At 38.6% G+C, this 25,728-nt stretch overlaps 1 protein-coding gene across 1 annotated transcript in view; it reads left to right on the forward strand.

Annotated features, from left to right (window-relative positions):
• LOC133532590 (cytoplasmic aconitate hydratase-like) overlaps nucleotides 1-25,728 on the forward strand; it is a 76,682-nt gene that overhangs the window by 47,393 nt on the left and 3,561 nt on the right. The window contains exons 12-19 of the mRNA XM_061871334.1: nucleotides 3,725-3,887; nucleotides 6,907-7,007; nucleotides 13,766-13,885; nucleotides 14,863-15,019; nucleotides 17,138-17,244; nucleotides 19,674-19,802; nucleotides 23,571-23,707; nucleotides 24,051-24,224. Coding sequence (XP_061727318.1) covers nucleotides 3,725-3,887; nucleotides 6,907-7,007; nucleotides 13,766-13,885; nucleotides 14,863-15,019; nucleotides 17,138-17,244; nucleotides 19,674-19,802; nucleotides 23,571-23,707; nucleotides 24,051-24,224 — 1,088 coding nt within the window. The remainder of the gene's footprint in view (nucleotides 1-3,724; nucleotides 3,888-6,906; nucleotides 7,008-13,765; nucleotides 13,886-14,862; nucleotides 15,020-17,137; nucleotides 17,245-19,673; nucleotides 19,803-23,570; nucleotides 23,708-24,050; nucleotides 24,225-25,728) is intronic.

Here is a 25,728-nt window from a genome sequence, read left to right on the forward strand (position 1 = left end):
CGTGGTTGCTAGTTATTATTTTACTATTTTGTTGGTGTGATAAAGAGCACCCTAAACCGACGAGCGTGTATGAGGAATGTCATGAAAGTGAAGGAAGCGAAAGAGGTATGTCAGGATCGTAGCAAGTGGAAATCCGTGGTCTCTGCCTACCCCTTCGGGAAATAGGCGTGATTGTATGTATGTATGTATGTGATATACAGATGTCAATAAGATCCCACAAGGACATTTCATGTAAAGTGTTGCCAAAACTAATACACACACTTTCACACTAAAAAGTCATCAGATCTCTTAATACCAAGACTTTTACTCCAATAATCCTAACTCTTTAACTATATGAGTCCTAAGTTTACAAGCTCTAACACTATAAAGCCATCATCTCGGTCAAACAGTACAGCTTCTCCTTCATCTGTATCTTTATCTTTAAGAAACAGTGGCAATACTATTAGCATTCTTATTAGCATTCCAATTACTGCTACCACACAAAATTGCACGAAGGTTCTAGGACATCAGGAACGTATGTTTTCAGGTTTGTAGGTATTTTTGTACCCCCATTTCAAGGAGTTGCAGGGTGAAAATTACAGATTTCTGGTAACCAAATATGTTTGCATATAGACACGACTTTACATGCCAAATTTCAGCCTTCTAAGACTTCAGGAAGTAGTCTATCTTTTCTATGACACGGAATTCATATGGACCGGACAGTGAAATTTAGGGTAACTATAAAATCTAAAGTATAATAATTATACCAATTATTGGTAGCCTAATAAAACTTGGTATTTTTAATCCCTTCGGCCGCGTATGTAACCGGAGTTTTGTAACCGGTTACTAAGTCTACCGACTACATAGTATCTTAAAAAATCCAGCTCTCTAGCGTTATTCAAACCGAAACTACGAGAGCTCAAAAATACGACGAAACGTGCCGATAAAGATAGGCACTGGCTTTTGCCTTTTGTCTGGTCTTGGCGGGGGCACGGCCGTGCCCCCAGATATACCTTGTAGGTATACAATCTGTTAATTTTGCTATTGTTTACAAGTTTAGTGGTTTTAACAAGTTTTCATTTATTGTTTAGTAAAATGTTGAGCTACAATTCAGCACACGTAATTTTGGTGACATTGCAGTCTTAGGAGCCGGCTGAGCCTCGCCCGTTAGGCTAGGCGAATAAAAGTACTCAATATCGAAAATTTATTAAGTTAAGACATATTTATGTAAAAAAGAGATCGAAACGCAAGGACCCACGTCAATAACTCTCTTCTTCCTCGCGTTGTCCCGGCATTTTGCCACGGCTCATGGGAGCCTAGGGTCCGCTTGGCAACTTATCCCGAGAATTGGCGTAGGCACTAGTTTTTACGAAAGCGACTGCGATCAGACCTTTCAACCCAGAGGGTAAACTAGGACTTATTGGGATTGGGATTACTCCGGTTTCCTCACGATGTTTTCCTTCACCGAAAAGCGACTGGTAAATATGAAATATGTGGCATTATCTATGAAAAGGGACCTTATTGTCGATGGCGCTTACGCCACACTGCGTCGCGCAGCGTTCTGTTTGTATCGGAGCATCGTTTATGACGGCGGAAGCGCCATCGACAATAAGGTCCCTTTTCATAGATAACGTCACATATTTCGTACATAAGTTCCGAAAACTCATTGGTACGAGCCGGGGTTTGAACCCGTGACCTCCGGATTGCAAGTCGCACGGTCTTACCGCTAGGCTACCAGCGCTTCACTCATGTAAATAAAAGTTAGAGCCCAACTGGGGAAGTACCTCCACCTTACTTTCTGTAAGGTGGAGGTACCGCAGCCAAATAACACTAGACCCTACTCATAGTGTTGTGTTCCTGCCGGTGAGTAAGGTTGCCAGAGCTCAACGAGGGTGGGAGGGGGTTAGGGTCGGCAACGCGCATGTAACTCCTCTGGAGTTGCAGGCGTACATAGGCTACGGATACTGCTTACCATCAGGCAGGCCGTATGCTTGTTTGCCACCGACGTAGTATAAAAAAAAAAAAGTTTATGAGACTGCTAGTTTAACAGTACAGACGCGGTTTATTTATTTAGTATACATTTTTACACAAATTTTAGTAAATATTTTGAACTTGGAGAGACTTTACACCTCCAAATTTTATTAGTATTAGTACTCTGACATTGGGGACCTTTTACATCTCCAGATCTAATGTGTTTTTAACCATAGAGACTATACATCTCTATTGTATTGTAGTAATTATTTATTTTAAGATTATTATAATGTAATGTTTACCCAGGTATTGGCTGTTGTATTTATAAATGTTGTTATGTATTTTTCACTATATGATGTTACTATAATGTTGTACTGACTTGTAAAAGAGCCCTTGAGGCCTACTTGCAGAATAATTTTTTGAATTTTTACCTAATATTATTTAATGTTATACGCACAAAGTAAAAGTCAATCCCAATATTTTCATGTAGAATGTTGCCAAGACGAAACCATAAGGCTCGCACTGTCAAAAGTTATCAGTAACTCTACAAGATCTAACTTCACAAACTACACCTTAGTCAAAATATGTGGCTTGGCCTAAATATGTGGATGGACCGATTTCGATGCGGTTTAGGTCAATGCCAGTTTTCTTGCGGTGGTGTTAGCTATATTTGATAAAAATCCAGCGGTTTGAAGAGTATATTAGCTCTTTTCCAAAATGATGCAATGCATTTTTGGCATAAATGGATGTTTTGATTTCGTAAGGGTTTTTTTTTAATTTTAATATAATAGCTTGTTTAACTATGACGAATAATGAGATAGTACAGAAGTCAAATTCTATGATACAGACAAGGAATTTGATACGAAGGCAAATAAAAAAGACTTGTTACAAGCATTTATTTAACTTGCAATGTATATGTATGTTTGTATACGGGTCAAATCTTGTAAGTTAAATTTGACCCACTTCCCGGTTTCCGATGAAGCTGAAAATTTGCATACATATGTAAGTCGGGTGACAATACAATATTATGGTACCATCGAGCAGATCTGATGATACAGACAGGAGGTGGCCATAGGAACTTTGTGATAAAACAACGCAACCTAATTGTGTTTGGGGTTTTTAGAATTGTCTCGATGAGTATTAGTTGCCTGTGGAAAGAAATGTACAGTCAGCGATAAAAGCTTCTACCAAAAATGAATTTTTTGACGAAAACTTATTTTTGATTGTGACTTAAATTGCTCAAAACTGATTCCGACGTAGTTATTGACTACTAATGAATTACAATTATATTCATGTATACATACAATCAGTGTTGGAGGAAAGTTAATTCCAATTGACTATTAAATAAATAAATATTATAGGAAATTATTACAAAAATTGACTAAGTCCCACAGTAAGCTCAATAAGGCTTGTGTTGAGGCTACTTAGACAACTATATATATAATATATAAATATTTATAAATACTTAAATACATAGAAAACACCCATGACTCAGGAACAAACATCCATGCTCACCACACGAATAAATGCCCTTACCAGGATTTGAACCCGGGACCATCAGCTTCGTAGGCAGGGTCACTACCCACTAGGCCAAACCGGTCGTCAAAATGAAACCGTAACGGACGGTTATAGTTTACGGTTCAATTTGTAATGGTTGATTGTCAATTGAATTAACGTTTCGGCCAACACTGCATACAATACGCACGAAAACATGACCCTCCTTTGGCAATCGCGTTTAAAAATCACCTCATATAAATGAAGATTTTATTTCCAGGTCGGTTTCAAAGGTTACGGCCTGAGCCCGGCGCAACTCGACACGTCAGCGAGCTTCACGTACTCCGACGGAGCCACGTACACGATCCGACACGGATCCGTTATCATAGCGGCCATCACGTCCTGCACCAACACGTCCAACCCGAGTGTCATGCTGGGCGCAGGTAGAGACATACATACACACGTACACCATTCGACACGGATCCGTGATCATAACGGCTATCACCTACACCAACACCTCCAACCCGAGCTTCATGCTGGGCGCAGGTACAGACATACATACAAACATACACGATCCGACACGGATCGGTGGCCATAGCTATCACCTGCACTAACACCTCCAACCCGAGCGTCATGCTGGGCGCAGGTACAGACAGACATACGTACAATATCCTACACGGATCCGTCATCATAACGGCTATTACCTGCATTAACACCTCCAACCTGAGTGTAATGCTGGGCGCTGGTACAGACAGACATAAATACGTACACCATCCTACACGGATCCGTGATCATAACGGCTATCACCTGCATCAACACCTCCAACCTGAGTGGAATTCTGGGCGCTGGTACAGACAGACATACATACGTACACCATCTGACACGAGTCCGTGATCTACGCGGCCATCGCCTCCTGTCTACGTCTAACCCGAGCTTCATGCTGGGCGCAGGTACAGACAGACATACATACGTACACCATCTGACACGGATCCGTGATCATAGCGGCCATTGTTTACATATCTGACACCATTATTGACATTTAATTTATGCTCATTTTATCCGCATCAAGTTACATTGTACAGTCAGCGTCAAATACTTCGTAGCAGTCAAAGTGGCCAAATAGTTCGGTACACCATACTAAATATATGGTGTACCGAACTATTTGGCTACTTTGGTTGCTACGAAGTATTTGACGCTGACTGTACGTTTGATATGTACACCGTGGGCTCGAGTAACTAGACAGATTTTAACCACGCATTCTCGAGGTCATGAGGAGCAAAAAATGTTATATGACTTTTGGTCAAATACGGCAAAAAAATGTGTGTGTATGTCTTTTCTGCACACGACAACGTTATTTCCCTTTACATCTTGGCGAAAAAAACATTACAACGAATAAGTATTTTTTTTATTTATTCACAGAAAAAAATTACGAGTTTCATTTAAAACTTTAATGTATGTATGTCTAAACCAAGTCACATAGTAGCAGCGAAAGTCTGCAACGCTGCCAGTTTTCAATGAAAACACAACAGTTTTTTACTGAGTTATTATAGAAACAAATAGTTACAAGAATTGTCAATTATCTCTTAATCAAGATCGATTTCAGAAAACTTTGTATGACATTTTAGTCTCTAAATGCGGTCAAGAATACATCGTATTATTCGAGCCCACAATGTGTGGTGTATCACGAGAAACCCGAAAGATTTTAACTACGTATTTCTGAGGCCACAAGGAGTAAAAAATGCCGTATGACATTTTTAATACATTTTACACACATAAAACATTTTTAATTTGTATTTTTTTTTCGTTTTTTGAATGTATAAACATCAAATGTTATTAGTTGACCTGTGACATAAATAGTACATTACTATAGAGGCCGGGAAACGTAGGGTTGCAGGCCAAGTAGATATAGACGGATAGAGATAGTATAGTAGATATGGCCGGCAACCCCGTTTCTTGCCGAGATTTGTATAGTGCTTATCTCAAACTTGCAATTAAAATAAAAAATTGTAGTCAATTTGTTTTGTGGTGAACTACTCGGCTCGCCACTCTACCAGCGGCGGTGCCTTACGCGCAAGTCCGCGCGCCTGCGCCATGCGCCACCGCCGTTGCTTAGCAACGAATATGCACAACAGATCACCGTACCAAGCTAACGGAAAAATAATATTTGTTGATGGTTGAATGCCAAGACGTTGTGTCACAATATGACGTTAAAAAACAAAAGAAGGTTGCTTTACAGTCCTAGGTGTGTAAGGCTGTATGAAATTCCTTTACATATCATCTTCACTCATCGCACCTGATATGTAGTATTTCCGGACCTAATTTGACGTAAGTCATGTCATCATTTCATAGCAAGATTGAGAAAATTATTTTTTTATATTGTTTCCTTAAACTTTGTTTTTGCAAAGTGTTATTTGTCTTTTTAGGGTTCCGTAGCCAAATGGCATAAAACGGAACCCTTATAGTTTCGCCATGTCCGTCTGTCTGTCTGTCTGTCTGTCTGTCTGTCTGTCTGTCTGTCCGAGGCTTTGCTCCGTGGTCGTTAGTGCTAGAAAGCTGAAATTTGGCATGGATATATAAATCAATAAAGCCGACAAAGTCGTACAATAAAATCTAAAAATTTAATTTTTTTTTGGGTACCTCCCCTACACGTAAAGTGGGGGTGAATTTTTTTTTTCGCTTCAACCCTAGAGTGTGGGGTATCATTGGAAAGGTCTTTCAAAACTAATAGGGGTTTTCAAGAAACATTTTTTGATAAAGTGAATATATTCGGAGATAATCGCTCCGAAAGAAAAAAAAAATGTGTCCCCCCCCCTCTAACTTTTGAACCATAGGTCCAAAAAATATGAAAAAAATCGTGGAAGTAGAGCTTAAGAAATACATTAAATGAAAACTATAGCGGACATGATCAGTTTAGCTGTTTTTGAGTTATCGCAAAAAGTTTTCCCTTCATAGTAAAAAGACTTACTTTAATTAGGTACTGATTATGCAAATTTGCCTATTTGTTTAACTCGGGTGAAAGGTACCATTTACTACACTTTAAGCTCCAGTTTAGCTTATTGTGACGGGAGAGTAACTACGGAACCCTACACTGAGCGTGGCCCGACATGCTCTTGGCCGGTTATTTTATTTACCAATGAGGATATTTAGACGTCGAGATTTAAAAGGCGTTTAGCACTAAGTAACAATAAAAATCCTTTTATTTTTACAATTTTCATTAACTCTGAATCTAGGCAAATTCCAGAAAGTTTATGGGACATTTTAGCCTTTAAATATGACCAGGAATACACTCTATCTATATCTATATCTTTCGGGTTCCTCGTAAAACATCGTGTATAATTAATTATACAGTTTGCCCTAATACTTTTGACAACAACTAACTTTCATTGATAATAGTCTCAGTAGTAAATTAGGTTAAGGTTCCAGTAGCAAATTAGGTTAAATATCTATTTGTTCTTGCTCCAGGTATGCTCGCAAAGAAAGCAGTGGAGAATGGACTGAGCGTGTTGCCGTACATCAAGACTTCCCTCTCTCCTGGTTCAGGAGTAGTCACGTATTATCTCAGGGTAAGTGTATAAATTCATGCGCTATGTTATATCCTCGTAAGGCCCAAGGTCCTACCTATAGGACTTATTCAGTTCGATGAAATTTAAATCATATTCAATTAGGACAGAGTTGCATTTGTTTTGTTTCGTGCAATTTTCAAACAAAATAAAATTTACTGTATTCCGTGCACTATAGGTTCAAATTCCAGTGGCAAATTTTGGATTTTTCATTTCTATAGTTGGGCCTTAAGAGGATATCCTAAAACCTTACCGTTCAGAATCCGACTAGCTTGACTGCAGAGGTATTCAATTTAATTCAATGCATTATTTTTACTTTGAATAATACAATCCATATTAGTGTTAGTAAGTACATCGCATAGCAAAACTTATAAATCTGTGATACCTATAACAACAAACAAAAATAAACACTAATTAAAAAGCGGCGCGGTGCGGCGAACGGCGGCGCTGCGCCATCGCTAGCACGTTTACAATACTGTTTGCAAGGGTCGGAATCGGTTTTTAAAATACCGGTAAGTACCGGTTTATTTCACACACACACAATTGCTGTCTACAACGGTTAATAATATAAATTCGTGTAATAATTTTACTCTACCTAAATTATTATCAAAATTATTGTTATTATTATCAAAAATGTTTTACTATTAGTAACCTATTATAAAACCAAAACTTCAGCGTAGGATGTAATTCAAATTAGTATTGTTTTCAATCTGACTCCACAACACAGGCATAGCCTAGTGTGGCAGTCATAGGTTAAGGAAATCTTGTAAAATTTTTGGTAAATAAACTATATTTATTTATTTATTTATTTATATTTTATTTCAGTTTTCCTCCAAACTTTAATAAGAACGCGAACGTTTTAAGAACTTTATTGTAACCTAAAAAGACCGGTTTATTACACGAGCGACACAACGGCCGGTCGGCCTGGTGGTGTGCCCTTAGACACCGACATAGGAAGGAACCGGTTTTTATTGTTCTAAACCGGTTAATTTGACAAGAACTGTTCTCATAAAAAACCGGTTTAAAAATAACGGTTTTTCGAGCGAAATCGAAATTATAAGTTAACGTTTCTGTATCTTTTGATGTTTACATGTTTATGTTTACATATATGAACCTTCAGGTTCTGAACAATAAATAAAATAAAATAAATAAATAAATAAAAGGTTTTACGCTAAGTACATGATAGTGGTTCCTAAGATGTTTTAGTAATGACGCACACCGCTTTCTAACTATTGCGTCGAAACTATCAGTGTGCGCCTCGGCAAACATAGTTGACGCACTGCAGTAACGCGGCAGCTCGAACAGCACTCTAAACGCTTTATTGTATTGCACGCGCAGTGCGTTGTATGCCCGCTGCTTAAAATTGACTCACAGATTGCAATATTGTGTAATATAATTAATTCATAATTTCTCCATGCTATTTCGCAGCTTACTGTACTTCAGCTGTTTATATTATACCTCTTCTAATAATCCACCTCTTAACTACAAGTATACTATCCGTCTGAATTGACGACCGAGGTCATATTACTATCTCTCTCACTCTTGCAATGACCACGTAAGCATGAATAACATGGGCCCATAACCTATTGGGTTTGGAGTGGAATTCTACCAGGATTGAATAGAGTAAAACATTATATTGTCGCAGACAGCAAAACGATACGTGTATTCATTTGTTTGCAAACTGACAAAATAAAGAACCACAGACAAAATAAAATAGCTTCCAGCTAAGGAACATTGGGTTTAAAACCTGTTTGGTTTATATGTTCTAACACCTGCCCTTAAACCGAACAGTTTAAACCAAGATTATAAACACAATTAAAATGTTTGTCTTTGCCTAGAGGCTTTGTCAAAACATCCGCAGGCATTTGATCAGTAGACAAGTATTCTAAGTTAATAATTTTATCACTTACGACTTGCCGCACATAATGATGTCGAATGTCTATATGTTTACTTCTACTATGGTTAATTTGGCTGTTACAAATCTTCTGCGCCGACTGACTATCATTGTATAGAGTAATGGGTAAGTATTTACCTAAGCATTCATGTAAAAAGGTCCTTATGAATGCAGCTTCTTTCGCTCCTTCGCATAACCCCATGTACTCTGATTCGGTTGAAGATAAGGCAATGGTTCTTTGCTTACGACTCTCCCATGACACAGCCGAGTTGCTTATCTTGAACACATAACCTGTATATGAACGTCGGTCCAGCGGGTTAGACGCCCAATCTGCATCTACATACCCTGTAACAGATAACGTTGATTTCTCATATTGCAAGGAATAATCCATAGTTCCTTTTAAATATCGAAGAACACGCTTCGCCGCTTTCCAGTGCGTTTCAGAATAACAGTTGTTGAACTGGCTTAATAGGCTTGCTGCATGGGCAATATCTGGTCTTGTGCACACCGCTAAATACATAATGCATCCAATCAGGCTTCTGAACTTAGAGTCAGGATCAGTCTGTTCTCCCTTTTCAAATTTCAAGCCGGTCTCTAAAGGTGTGTTCACAGGCTTGCAGTCTGCCATATTAAATTGTTCTAACACTTTCTGTATGTAATTTTTCTGATCAAGAGTAATTTTATTTTTATCTTGAGTCAATCTCATGCCCAATACATGTGTAGCACGACCAAGATCCTTCATTTCAAATATTCTCATTAGTTCTTCCTTCAGCTTTTTCTTCTCTGGTGTGTCTTTACTGAAAATCAGAATGTCATCAACATATAATGCTAATATAATAAGATTACCACTATCATCCGATTTTATGTAAACACAGGGCTCGCTGAGTGATTTTCTGAACTTGAGGACCTTCAGGGCATTATCAATTTTGTCATACCAGGCCTTTGATGCCTGTTTCAGTCCATATACTGCTTTGTTCAGTTTAAATACATAGTTTTCTTTACCTTTGACTTTATACCCATCTGGCTGTTCCATATACACAGTCTCCTTTAAATCACCATTGAGGAAGGCTGTCTTCACATCCATGTGATCAACATTCATGTCTAAGTTGACTGCCAGGGCAAGTAAAATACGTATGGTTGAGTACCTTACCACAGGGGAGTAGGTCTCATTGTAGTCTACACCATATTCCTGGGTAAATCCCTTAGCTACTAATCTAGCTTTGTAACGAAGTAACTGACCTTCCAATCCAAGTTTCTTTTTGAAAATCCATTTAACAATTTACAGCTTTCTTTCCAGCAGGTAATGTTGTCAATAATAGGATCAGCTGACAAAGGATCTGCAGTTAAAGGATCTGCATTTCTAATAGTATTATCTATGCCATCACTAATTAAATGTAACTGGCCATCTGTAGTAGAATTTTGCTGATTCAGTTTTATATCTTTATACATTTTATCTTCAAAGAACTGTACATCTCGAGACTTAATACATTTAGACGGGTTTTCAGGGTCAATTAGTCTATATCCTTTTGATCCATCGCAATATCCCACAAATACATACATTTTGCTTTTTGCATCTAATTTCTTACGTTTTTCACTAGGAATCATTGCATAGGCGACACAGCCAAATACTCTCAAATTAGATAAATTGACTTTATTACCTGACCATAGCTCTTCAGGTGTGGTCCCTCTTACCGCCTTACTTGGTGACTTATTCTTAATGTATATTGCTGTATTCAATGCCTCGGCCCAGAACCTCGGGTCCATTCCAGCATCCTGCAGCATGCAGCGTCCTGCCTGCATAACCGTGCGGTTGGCGCGTTCTGCGACTCCATTCTGGGCTGCACAATATGGTATGGTTGTCTGATGCTGGATGCCGTGCTCTTTCAGAAACATCTGGAACTGTTTATTCACATATTCAGTGCCATTATCTGAACGAATCGCTTTTATTTTCAAATCAGTTTGATTCTCAACAAAACTCTTAAAGGTTTTAAATACAGACAATACTTCATCTTTACTTTTAATAAAATATCCAAAAGTCATTCTAGAATAATCATCAATGAAAGTCAAGAGATATCTACTACCACTGAATGATGAAACTGGCATAGGTCCCATTAAATCAGAATGAATCAGACCAAGTTTCTCAGTAGCTCTGGTATAAGACCTTTTGGGGAATGGTAATCGACTTTGTTTCCCTTCAAGACATGCTACGCAGGGAATATGTTTATCATTAGTGTAATCAATTCCACTAGCCATACCTTTTTTTAGTAAATCCATACTCCGTCTGTTTAGATGTGAAAGTCTACGATGCCACAACTCCTGGGATGACTTCATTTCACACAGATTAGCAGCTTCTTGATCCCTTGAAAGAACCTTAAGTACTGGCTCACCCAAATCCTCAGAGTGACATGCCGCAGCTAGCTCGTATCCATGTGACGGTTGACTCGTCATGTCCAGTTCATAGACGCCGTTCACCTTCGTAGCACTGGCAATTACATCTTTGCCGCAATAAATATCGCATTTCTGCTTCTTAAAATGCACTTCGAGTCCTTTGTCTACCATCTTGCCAACGGAAATAAGATTTGTTGACAATCCCGGCACGTAAACAACATCGCTTATTTTCGTAGTTTCACTGTGTCCTTTTAACAACAATTCGACGGTTCCATGTCCCTCACTATGCAACTTTTCTTTATTCGCCACTGTTACTGAACGCGGAGTTTCCAAAACATAATTTTGCAATAACGTTTTATCGTTTGACATATGACAAGTTGAGCCGCTGTCAATGTAAAAGGAGTTTGACTTAACGTCAACTGCCAAAGCGGTTAGCAACGTTCCGTTCCACGCTTTTTCAGTCTTCTCACTGCGTTTCTCACTTTTATTGGCTTTGTTTGGACAGTTTTTCGCATAATGATTCGGTTTCTTACATATGAAGCACTTAACCTTCGATGGATGTTTGTTGACACTTTTTGAACTAGAACCCCGGTTTGTAAACATAGAACTTTCTTCGGTCTTATCGTCTCGTCGTAAATTTTCTTGTAGTAATTTACTTTTTACTGTTTCACTGCACAATTTAATGTTAGAATTTTCCAATGCCATAATAAGTGGATCATAGCCTGGTGGTAGACCACTTAACATAATTACTGACAGGAAATCATCATCTAATGGAGAATTTATGTCTCGTAGTTGTTGATCTAAATCAGTGATCTTCAAGAGATACGCCTCCATATCCTTAAATTGCTCTAGTTTCAATCCAAATAAAGTACGTAGCAGTCCTAGTCTTCTACATAGCACTTTATCTTCGTAGGCATTTTTCAAATTGTTCCAAGCTTCGTATCCAGTCTTTGCGTTACGTACATGTGAAAACGATGACGGCTGCACCATCAGGCATATTTTTGCAAGCGTTCTCTGTTGTTGACGCTCATCGCTGACCTTGGGAACGCCGGTAGACTCTTCCTGTATGCAATCCCATAGATTTTCGTGAATCAAGTACATACGCATCAAAAACTTCCAGTTTCCATAGTTAGCTATGCCACTGAGCTTTTCAAAATTGACTGCGATCCCGGAACTCGACGTGGAAGACGAGGTCGTCGTCGGCAAATTTTCATACGACATTTTCGAATTAATTTTTGAACTTTTTGCCGAAAACTATTTACGTACTAATTATTCGCGTATCCTGGGCCCATAACCTATTGGGTTTGGAGTGGAATTCTACCAGGATTGAATAGAGTAAAACATTATATTGTCGCAGACAGCAAAACGATACGTGTATTCATTTGTTTGCAAACTGACAAAATAAAGAACCACAGACAAAAACAAATAGCTTCCAGCTAAGGAACATTGGGTTTAAAACCTGTTTGGTTTATATGTTCTAACACCTAGGTCGTTAGTTTGGTTGGTGGATAGTATAAATAAATAATAAATAACTCTTCGGAAACGGAAAAAAATTGACCACGTATTCCTGACGTCACAAAAGGAAAAAATCATACAAATTTAAGTCAATTCCGCCAAAAATTTTTTTTTTTTGGATTCTACTATTTGTATGTTTTTAAACATAATAAGTACATGTTTTTGGAAAATTTATAGATTAATAGGGAGCGTGCGTGAACTGTAGGAGGCAGCACAGGAGCCGTCAGATTTTTGGCGCGAGGCGTAAATGTGACGTTTATTGTGCCGGTGTAGCCCAGAAGATGGCAGAAACTACTATGCACAAGAAAACACGTGACGTGTAAATGTGCATGTTTATGGTTCCGATTCAGGCCACAAGATGGCAGACTCTCCAACGCGCACGGTCCCTATATGAATTGGTACCTATTTTTTCGTAAAAACTAGTCTATTCAAAGGGTTCCTTGTCACTTTGATATCTGTCAATAAGGACGTTTAGACTACGTCCCAATTATATGCTCTCTGAGGTCCCATAGTGGCGACATCGCCATCAAAAAGGCGTTATGCACTAAAACACGTTAAAAAAACGTTTTTTTTTTAAATTGGTATTAACTCTGAAACTAGGCGAATAAAAAAAAAGTTTGTATGACATTTTTGTCTTTAAATACGATCCGCAATATACAGTCAAAATCTTTCCGTTTCCTCGCGGGTACCGTGTATAATTCATGATTCTGCCATTTAGCACAAATCCAGGTCGAAACACCATATTCGGGTTAAAGATATTTTATTTATCTCAAAAGAAATATTACATTTCGCTTAATGAGATAAGTTGATACATACAAAAAAAATATATAGGGAGCGTTAATAGTGATGTAAATTACATATTGTTTTTATTTCTAGTAGGGAATAGTAATAACAAAATGAATACAATATCACTGCTGACATAAACTACTTAACAGGTAATATTAACTTCGATTTTTTTTTTCAGGAATCTGGAGTGGTCCCGTACCTTGAAAAGTTAGGCTTTGATATCGTAGGCTACGGATGTATGACGTGTATCGGGAACTCTGGACCCATTGATGACAACATCGCCAACACTATTGAGAAGGTATGTCACCAGCTGGCTGTCACCAGGTTGCAGATACTTATATCAGTGCTTCGCGCTCTTTTAACCCTTTGAACGCTTTATGTCATATACGCAAACATCACTCAAACGCCTAGGTCCCGGGCGCAAGCTAATGTAAACCTTATTCGAAAGTGTGAAGGTTACTTTGACAGCATCTGCCATAACACCATAGTTACTTCTGTTTTACTTTATTTATTTATTTATTCGTATGGCATTTACAGAGTCGCTTAATTCTAAATTATAATACAATATCTAAGTTCTTCACCCATTGGGCAACGTTTGTTTTACTCATTTCCTCAAAGGTTAACTGGAAGAGATCCCATACAGGGATAAGTTCGCCTTTGTTGTATTGAATTTACTCTGTTTCGTGTTTCGTGCTTCTTTTTTGTGTTTTTATTTCTATGTACAATAAAGTATATACAACATACATACATACACCTATAATTGTGCTTGGCGCTGTGGGCACAACTAGTAATGAGGACTTTAGGTGTTCTTGGCGTTCAAAAGGTTAATAGCGATGTAATCAAATCAGCTAGGCATGTTTTAGAACGCCATTTGACTTTGATCATCATAATTTCATTGATATGTGTTACATTTGTTAAATATCAAAAAGTAGCGCCATCTTACCGGGCATCGGCGAAAGGTTGTGGCGCCATCGCTCGAAACGATGCCGCCATACCTTTGGCCTTTGATGTATTATATGGCGCCACTTTTTGATATTTAACAAATTTAACACATACCAGTGAAAGAATAGGGATCAAAGTCAAAAGGCGTTCTAAAAGTTTTAATTATGTGTCGAAAGATGGCATTAAATTAACAAACTAATATGATTATGTTCTAGTTGTAACCGTTCTTATCTAAAAACCAAATATATGAGAAACACACAAGGGAGAGGGCTACACTTTTTTTTTTGCCTTTAAATGTTCATACCGTATCATATACCTGTTTCTTTCCAATAGAACGAGCTGGTGTGCTGCGGCGTCCTCTCCGGCAACCGCAACTTCGAAGGCCGCATTCACCCCAACACTCGCGCCAACTATCTCGCCTCTCCCCTATTGGTCATCGCCTACGCTTTGGCGGGCACTGTCGATATCGACTTTGAAACTCAACCACTGGGTAAGAAATTTAAAGAGGCTAAGATACTGAGCTGTTATACCCCAGATCTGAATGCCATAAGACATAACAGTATAGAAGTAACCGAAGTAAATATATTTAATATGGAGCATCAATTCCAAAACTCGCGCTAAATATCTCGCTTCTCCTATTGGTCATCGCCTACGCTTTGGCAGGCACTGGGTAAGAACTATTTACTTAAAAAGGCTAAGAAACTGTGGTGTTTTACTCCAGATCAGAATGCCATAGGACATAAGAGTATGGAAGTAACCGAAGTAAACATATTTAACATGAAGCATTCATACATTTTGAAGAATGAAGCGGTTTCTGTATATGCTGATTTACCCCGAATCAGTATGCCGTAAAACAAAATACAGTGATCGTAGCCGAAGTAAAATGGGCGACCTGTCTCCACGTATTTGAATTGTCACGTAGTATTCCCCAACTAGTTATAGACTACTATACTCTGTATCTATAGATATTTAAATAAAAGTAAACAAAATCTACCCTCAAATGGCTCCTTAAGTCAGTTGAGGGTATATAAAAACATTACATGATCAAATATTGTAGGTTAAAGTCAGGTCGATCAGACCCAGGCGGTTTTGTATTTGGTTGGTTAACCAATAAATGTTATAACTACCCGAAAATTTACAAATTGTTTGTTTACTTTTATTTAAATACCTAAAGATACAGAGTATAGATGACGCCAGAATGGGTGTCCTTTGTTTCTAGTCTTGTTCCTTATACTGGTAATAAAAAAAACAAGAATTAGACACAATTGGTAGGATTGAGGAGTCGAGTTTTGAACTACCTCCGGTTTGACTACTAGCTATTTAGTTACCCTTTTTCACATTATTTCTATACTCTTCACAGACAATAAACTCCTAATCTACAAATCTATTCTTAAGCCAGCATGGATGAACGGCATACAACTTTGGGGCAGTGCCAGTAACTCTTAACATCTCAATAATACAAAGAATGTAAAGCAACATACTGCGGTCCATATGTAACGCTCCGTGGTTCACAACCAACTCGGAAATACATAAATACCTGCAAATCAATACTGTGAAGGAAAAAATCCTTCATGCAACTAAAGCATATCAACGTAGATTAAGCCACCACCCAAATGACCTGGCAGCAAAACTCACAGACAAGGGATATGAAAAAAGCTTAAAAAGAAAATACATCTTCCCTCATACATAGATAGGAAAAAAAAAGTTGAAGCTAAATGAGTAGAAGTCCTCACTGGAGGACTGTCTCTCGCATTCAACCAATCTGCTTATAGTCTGACTGATCGCAGATATAGCTAGAGAAAAAAAAATTATACTCCGACACAGCTTTGTTTGTAGAAAAAGGCGGTACATTTAAAAAATTTTGGCTCGAAGGGTTTATCTACCATAGAAAATTTGAATTTCGTGCCTTTCTTACCCGACTGCCAAAGGGAGGAGGGTAATGTTTTTCGAGAGTATGTATGTATGTATGTATGTATGTCTTTTTCTTTGTGGCCTCCTGTAGCCTAAACGGCTTGATGGATTTTGATGTATGAGGTATCTTTAGATTCGTCTTGATCACGGGAGTGGCACAGTATGTTTTTTTGGGGGTAACTTTATAAATAAAAATAAAAAAAAATATAAAAAAAATAACAAAAAACCCCACTGCACAATATTCTTGTGGGGCTTGTTTTTCTCTTTTTTAGTGTGCAGTGGGGTTTTTTGTTTTTTTATAATAATTAATTTTTTCTACTGACAAGTTGGATGTGTTGTGCTGGTGGCCTAGCGGTAAGAGCGTGCGACTTGCAATCCGGAGGTCGCGGGTTCAAACCCCGGCTCGTACCAATGGGTTTTTCGGAACTTATGTACGAAATATCATTTGATATTTACCAGTCGCTTTTCGGTGAAGGAAAACATCGTGAGGAAACCGGACTATTCCTAACAAGGCCTAGTTTACCCTCTGGGTTGGAAGGTCAGATGGCAGTCGCTTTCGTAAAAACTAGTGCCTACGCCAAATCTTGGGATTAGTTGTCAAGCGGACCCCAGGCTCTCATGAGCCGTGGCAAAATGCCGGGACAACGCGAGGAAGAAGAAGTTGGATGTGTTTTAGTATAAATATATTTGTGTACAGGTAAGCGCGCCGACGGCAGCGCGGTGTTCCTGCGCGACATCTGGCCCACGCGCGCCGACATCCAGGACGTCGAGAACAAACACGTCATCCCCAACATGTTCAAAGAGGTAATCATTCATTCATTCATTTTTATTTTATTTTATTCGGGGTGCTTACTGCCTAAAATACATAGGTTCATAAACTTATCTACTAGATGCACATTACAAGCTTCCACATATCTTATACCTTTATCTTATACCTTTAAACGAGCAATTCTTGTATATATATATATTTCTGTGATCTCGGAAACGGCTCTAACGATTTCGCTGAAATTTGGTATATGGGGGTTTTTGGGGGTATACAATCGATCTAGATTAGTCGTATGTTTGGGAAAACGCGTGTTTTCGAGTTTTCATGCGTTTTTCTTACGACGCAGAATATGGTCGCTAATTTTGTGTTGCCGGTCACTGGCCGTCTGGTCCAGCGGGTTAAGACGCGGACGGCTAGGAACGAGTGTTACGGGTTCGAATCTCGCCCGGTGATTAACTTTTTTTTTTTTTTTTTTATATGCTCAAGTTTATATGTAATTTTTTAAATTTTATTGTTTTAGACAAATTTAATTTAGTAAAAAATGTAGTTAAGATTATTATCACCTATACACCACCATATTACAATAAATAGTTATAACCGAGCAAAGCTCGGTCGCCCAGGTACTATAATGCTAAATAACACAAATGTGAAGGTCTCGAAATAGCCAAAGTTGTATTCAGGTCAGAAACTATGAACATAAAGAACTGTGAACGCAGAATTATGTCGGGTATCGTTAACTATATTAATTTTACTATGAAACAAATCTACGTCGGACATCTCGTTCAGTTCATTAAATAGCCTAGTTGTTCGAGGGAAGAAACATTTTTTACGAATGTTATTGCGAGAAAGAGGTATACGAAGCAAGGGCCTTCTGCGCAATTGCGAGGCAGGTATATAGAATTGTACTTTACTCACTAGGTCCGGAGAATCAACTATACCTTGGGCAATTTTCATTAATAAATGTACGTTATTTGCCGTTCGTCTTTTAAATAGAGGGGCAAGGTGGAGTTTTTTTTTATACTACGTCGGTGGCAACAAGCATACGGCCCGCCTGATAGTAAGCAATCTCCGTAGCCTATGTACGCCTGCAACTCCAGAGGAGTTACATGCGCGTTGCCGACCCCAACCCCCTCCCCCCCCTCGTTTAGCTCTGGCAACCTTACTCACCGGCAGGAACACAACACTATGAGCAGGGTCTATTGTTATTTGGCTGCTGTTTTCTGTAAGGTGGAGGTACTTCCCCAGTTGGGCTCTGCTCTAGATCTGGAATGACATCCGCTGTGCTGTGCCCTACCACACAAAGCGAGATGACATTCACAATGCCCATACCTCTCTTGTGGACGTAGTTTAAGGACGTACCCGGGTCCGGGTCGGGTTTTTGGTATGACATAAAATAGTTGTTCCTAGACAGCTTAAATTTGAAGGAGAGGAATTTAACTATATTAAAACGGAGCACTCATATATTTAAGGTCAATTTCTCGACATGTTTCACTCCATACCGACCCCGAAGCGTGAGTGATTAGTGATTAGTACATTGTGCAGCGAGGAGGGTAAGTAAAATATTGGAAACGAGGTTTTTAGATTGAATTAAATACTCGAGTTTGCAATATTCTTACCCCCGGAGCTACGTCACACTCGCGAAGAAAAAAAAATTTGTAGCGAAATAATTATTAAATACGGTAACATTTCAAACTTTCGTCCGCCATATTATCATTTTTTGACAGGTTAGGCAACCTATCCGGCATTCAGCCACAATTGAACATTGTGAAAAAATATTTTTAACCGACTATTCAATTAATCAAATTAAATATTCTAAAACATAAGCAATAACATTATACATCAGTATTTTAAAAGTAAAACTCATTTCGTATTCACTCGTTCGTATAAATTAGTGACATAATAACAATGGGCTGTGCTCTGAGGAATTGTTTGACATGATGCCAACGGCCACTTTCTATCACCGCACCGCTCGCCGTCGGCAGGGAGTTCATCCTCACACCCTAGAGCCTAAATGGTCGCGCACAAATGGTGCGGTTCAAGAGGAATTTCCTCCCGCGAACGCTCCGGCTGTGGAATGAGCTCCCTGCCGAGGTTTTCCCGAGGGTATACAGTATGGGTTTCTTCAAAAAAGGAGTGTACAGGTTTTTAAAGGGTCGGCAACGCGCATAGTCTGGAGTTGCAGACGTCCATAGGCTACGGTGACTGCTTACCATCAGGCGGGCCGTATGCTTGTTTGCCACCGACGTGGTATAAAAAAATTAAAAATAAAATAACTCCCTCGGGATTATAGCTTTTTATTTCACAATCCATAACTCCTGCGGGATTCCTTGAGTGTTGTTAATGAACTACATCACAGTATCTGATTCTTCTTTCTCTTTCTTCTGGGTGTTTTAAAACGAGTAATATATAGATATTAATTATTAATTAATAATATGTATTCTTAGTGTATGTATTGTCCTTTGTCCAGGTGTACGAGAAGATCGAGCTGGGCTCGCCTTCCTGGCAAGCCTTGGACGTGCCCAAAGGCAAGTTGTACGGCTGGGACCCCGACTCCACCTACATCAAGAGACCGCCGTTCTTCGACGGGATGACCAAGGTACTGAAAATTTACTTATAGAGTATGTCAGAACTTACCCCACTTTTAATAAATAATAAATAAATATTATAGGACATTATTACACAAATTAACTAAGTCCCACAGTAAGCTCAATAAGGCTTTTGTTGAGGGTACTTAGACAACGATATATATAATATATAAATACTTAAATACATAGAAAACACTCATGAGTCAGGAACAAACATCCATGCTCATCACACGAATAAATGCCCTTACCAGGATTTGAACCCGGGACCATCAGCTTCGTAAGTTCGTAGGCAGGGTCACTACCCACTAGGCCAAACCGGTCGTTCAGCCTTTCTACAATTGTATGTATGTATGTATATACTTTTACAGTACATATGGTGCTACTTTAGCGCACTAGTGCGAAAATTAGCATATTACGTTACTGTGTCGAACATTTAAAAGGCCATATGTACTGTAAAACGTTGTACGATACATGTGCAAATAGGTAATTCGCAACTCGTGTCGATTTAAAACACTCCCTTCGGTCGTGTTTTAATTTATCGCCACTCGTTTCGAATTTCCTATTTTTCGCACTTGTATCGTAATGTACTATATTGTACATAGAAATAAAAACACGAAAAACACAGTCACAGAGTAAATTAAATACAACAAAGGCGAACTTATCCCTGTATGGGATCTCTTCCAGTTAACCTTTGAGAATAACAGAAGTAACGGTGAATGAATGACAAACACAAAAGTGTACAATCACTGAAATTAATGAAATTCACGTTTTGAATACACATTGATACAAATATACATAGATAGAAAAATAATTCATACATATATATATATATATATATATATATATATATATATATATAAATAAATAAATATTCAATATATAATATAAATAGATAGAATTCGAACCAGAAAAGTAAAGGAAATTAAAAAAGTAGAAGTACTCAATGGAACTAGGAAGTCGTAACCAAAGCATCGGAAAGCCACAATTTTTTAAGCTTCTCCTTGAGTGATGCTACAGATTGGGATTGCCTCACGGACAATTTTATATGGAGCCTGATCCAAAACCAGAAATGAGAGTTAGGTCATTAGATAGGTATTTCTATGTACTTCTGTTCGTTCTATGGGCACCAAGCGGAATTCCATTGCAGAACTGAGATATTTGTATTTTAGTCAAAATATCATCACCTTTATTACCTAGGCAATAGAGTCCAAGTAAGTAATTAATTTCTGCAAGGTAGATAGCGGCCACTTTTTGATATTAAATTGAACACATTTCAGTGAAATAATAAGGATCAAAGTCAAATGGCGTTCTAAAAGTTTGAATAATGTGTCGAAAGATGGCAGTAAGTTTACTGTGGCTACAAACATTAGTTTGATAATCTTCATTTATTTCAAATTATCTTTGCTAAAGACTTTCGTAGTTAATGAGGGTTACCGTGTTTAATTTCGTCGCTAGGGGCGCTAGTGTAGACGTAGGTCTTTCAAAATGTCAAATGCATTTGACGACCGGTTTGGCCTAGTGGGTAGTGACGCTGCCTACGAAGCTGATGGTCCCGGGTTCAAATCCTGGTAAGGGCATTTATACGTGTGATGAGCATGGATATTTTTTCCTGAGTCATGGGTGTTTTCTATGTATTTAAGTATTTATTAATATTTATATATTATATATATCGTTGTCTAAGTACCCTCAACACAAGCCTTATTGAGCTTACTGTGGGACTTAGTCAATTTGTGTAATAATGTCCTATAAAAAAAAAATAGAACATCGAGCAACACCGGGAAGGGAGCCATTCATACTATTTCCCTTCTGCCAAAGCATAGGTACAACTGTACCTATGTCGGTGCATGTTGTGACTCGTCCGTACACAAAAAGAGATCGAGGTGTGCAAGATTTGTCTTTGACGTGTGTCATTTTCTATGTATTTGTGTCGTCATTACAGATTGAATTTTGTATGTAGTGAGTGAGAAGTGCGACTGTGTGCACGTGTCCGCAAAAAATGGCAGAATGATTTGTTCGGTAAGATGTCGCTTAAGGCTCCTCCCTTCTGACGTGTCGGAAGCCGGTGTTGCTCGAAGGCATAGAACTTTTGGGGGTTGAAAGCTTTTTTATCGCGAATTTGACTCCTTATTCATAATTGCGGTAAATCTTTTTTACATTTTTAATTAGTCATGGTAAACATTAGATAGCTCAATAAAGTTAAAAAAAAAGTGTGAACTAAAATATATGCAAAATTAATCAGGTTCAAAAAGTTACATATTCAGACGTTAAAATACCTTTGTGTGATGTATTGATTTTTAAAAATAACCATAGCTGAATTTTGAGATCTGTTTTTCTGGACCTACATCTACAGTGGCGCCAACTGCTGAGCGCTAAAACCCCCCCATCATTGTGAAAACGGACCGAACAGTATTTAGGGTTCCGTACCAAAAAGGTACAAAAGGAACCCTTATAGTGCGACTCTGTCCGTCAGTCTGTCACATTGATAAATATTTCGAGAACTACTTAAGCCATCGATTTGAAATTTGGAATATTTATGAACAACGCTAACCCAGACACATTGGAATTGTATTTAATTTATTTTATTTTTATTAATTATGGAAAATGTCCAATATAAAGAGGGGGCAAAATTTCAATGTTTAGTTACTAGGTCAAGTGGGGTATCATTTGAAACAGCTCAAATTGGACATTACAAAATGATTTTTTATTTATTTTTCTTAGTGAAAAAAAAAAGACTTACGAAGGAAAATGTGAAAAAAAAATACCGCTACCCTCATAATACCCCCTTATCTCTGAAGTTTACCAAAGAAAAATTATGAAATATTTACATAATAATAACATTATCATAAAGGTTACAGGAAAAATAAAATCAGACCTCTATCTTGATAACTTTTTTTTAAATAAAAAAAAAACATTTTATAATTTAATTCAATCCCGTTTGAGGGTGTTTATTATGATTATTATACTTGAAATTCTTATGAGATTTAACTAAAGACACCTTCTTTCAAATAAAAAAAATATTGTTGAAATCGGTTCACATGATAAAGAATTATCCCTGAAAAACCAACAACTGTATGTATCATGTTGCGCCTTTGCCCATAGATGGCGCTGTACACAATTATTCTTAGTACAGTTCTGGTCAAAAGTCTTTCGTGATTGACATGAGAAAATTGAAAGTTTGTACGGAACCCACGGTGCGCGAGTTAAAAGAACTCGCACGTGACCGGTTTTTTAAAAATTGTCCGACTTCAAACTTTATGTATCCCAGAATTATTTTGCCTGGGTGTTTCATTTGTCTTCGTACTTAAATTATATTTACAGTACATATGGGGCTACTTTATAGCACTAGTGCGAAAAGTAGCATATTACGTTACTGTGTCGAACATTTAAAGGGCCATATGTACTGTAAAACGTTGTACGATACATGTGCGAATAGGTAATTCGCAACTCGTGTCGATTTAAAACACTCCCTTCGGTCGTGTTTTAATTTATCGCCACTCGTTTCGAATTTCCTATTTTTCGCACTTGTATCGTAATGTACTATTACAGTACATATGGGGCTACTTTATAGCACTAGTGCGAGAAGTAGCATATTACGTTACTGTGTCGAACATTTAAAGGGCCATATGTACTGTAAAACGTTGTACGATACATGTGCGAATAGGTAATTCGCAACTCGTGTCGATTTAAAACACTCCCTTCGGTCGTGTTTTAATTTATCGCCACTCGTTTCGAATTTCCTATTTTTCGCACTTGTATCGTAATGTACTATTTTTTCACAGGAGCTCGGCACCATCCGCGACATTGAAGACGCCCGCTGCCTGCTCCTGCTGGGCGACTCGGTGACCACGGACCACATCTCGCCGGCCGGGGCCATCGCGCGGAACTCGCCCGCGGCGCGCTACCTCGCCGGCAGAGGGTATGTACGCCATCTGAGGACTTAGGGGGAAAATCTGTTCATTCTGAAGAAAAATACCTACATAATTAATTGTTTCTAGTTGCGTTGTATTGCGTTGGCCGAGAGACTCGACTGCCCGCTCACTAAATACTGGGTCGGTGTGGTGATTGGGAGGGATAAGTAGGGCAAAGCCTCTTGGTGAGGTGGTAAGGCATGGATTAGTTTGTAGTTGATTAACATAGATAATTAGATAGCTATTAAGATTTTTTACTAAAAGCGCTATGGATTCTTAATGGTCCGAAATAAACAATTTTTATTTTATTTTATTTATTTATTGTCTTAATAAATATTATTTTGTACACAGGCTCACCCCTCGCGAGTTTAATTCGTACGGCTCCCGTCGCGGCAACGACGCCATTATGTCGCGCGGAACGTTCGCGAACATTCGAATCGTGAACAAAATGGCGCCCGCTCCCGGACCGAGGACCATTCACCACCCAAGTGGGGACCTCATGGACATCTTCGACGCTGCTGACAGGTGAGACAGACAGACAGACAGACAGACGGACAGACCGAGGACCACTTACCACCCCAGAGGGGATCTCATGGACATTTTCGACGCCGCTGACAGGTGAGACAGACAGACAGACAGACAGACGGACAGACCGATGACCACTCACCACCCCAGCGGAGACCTCATGGACATCTTCGACGCTGCTGACACGTGAGACAGACAGACAGACGGACAGACCGATGACCATTCACCACACCAGCGGGGACCTTATGGACATCTTCGACGCGGCTGACAGTTGAGACAGACAGACAGACAGACGAATAGACAGAGAGACCGAGAACTACTCACCACCTCATCGGGGACTTCATGGACATCTTCGACGCGGCTGACAGGTGAGACAAACAGACGGATCACGTCCGATACAAAAAATGGTATTCGAGTCCTTAGAGTACGTTCACACATATAAAAGAGTCTACCAAATATCACGCTAGATGACGCTATACCGAGAACGGCGATTTTGTACATCGCGCTAACGAAATTGACGGAACCCTATTACTGAGACTCCGCTGTCCGTCCGGTCCGTCTGTTTGTCTTTCACCGGCCACAGAATAACTAATAGTACTACCGTACAGAAAATCCACTCCTTCAGAAAAGTCAGATTTAGGTATAAAATTATACCTACACTCGCCGCCTGCAAGCAAAATTGAAACTTATAACCGCGCACGAACCGTGAATCTTCTTTGCGCGCCGCAGTTTTATGACCCAGCTGTGAGTGCCGGCACAGGGTTGTCACTTGACAAGTTTTTGTACCTATACCTACTGATTATTTTTAAGGTAAATAATTATGTAGGAATTACAAACGTTGATTCTGTAAACATAAAATTTTTATCCGAAGATAGTATGTCTGATTCTCACGGAAGTACGAGTATATGTCGGTCAGTTCCTAATATTGTTTCTGGGCAACCAATATTCAATAAATTATTGATGTTTATTTTAACTCTTACTAAGTAAGGACTCCGGAAACTAAAGAAGAAATGCGAACCGATCGGGCGCCGCCGCTTTTACGCTTGCTTCCAAGACGACGCGCCATAATCATAGTCTAAGAGCTGGCAACTTATTTATGTTAATTGTTAAGTTAGTTTATTGGACCGATGGGCGTTTAACTGGGTATTTGTAACGAAATAAAATACAAATAGGTACAAAAATCAAATGTGTTTATTACAACATTATCTTTTAATTGTTGTGTTTACTTTTAAGTATTATTTAATTGATTTATCCCCAATTTAAAAGTTCGATTATTAAATCTCAGAGTCGAAAATATACAATCTTAATAAATAGTCCGCAGGGAAACACGAACATGGCAATTACCTACATAAATGAATCTCTTGCAGTAATTGAAATATTTCACTTCGAGGATTTCCGTGTAAATAGTGCTTAAAATTGTGTGTAAATGCAATCCCTAATTTTTGAACGTACTCATTTATTTCCTGAGAAGGCACTCGGCGGCAAAATTTGTTCAACCTCTCGA

The sequence above is a fragment of the Cydia pomonella genome, chromosome 27 (genome assembly GCF_033807575.1).
Source record: "Cydia pomonella isolate Wapato2018A chromosome 27, ilCydPomo1, whole genome shotgun sequence".
NCBI lineage: Eukaryota > Metazoa > Arthropoda > Insecta > Lepidoptera > Tortricidae > Cydia > Cydia pomonella.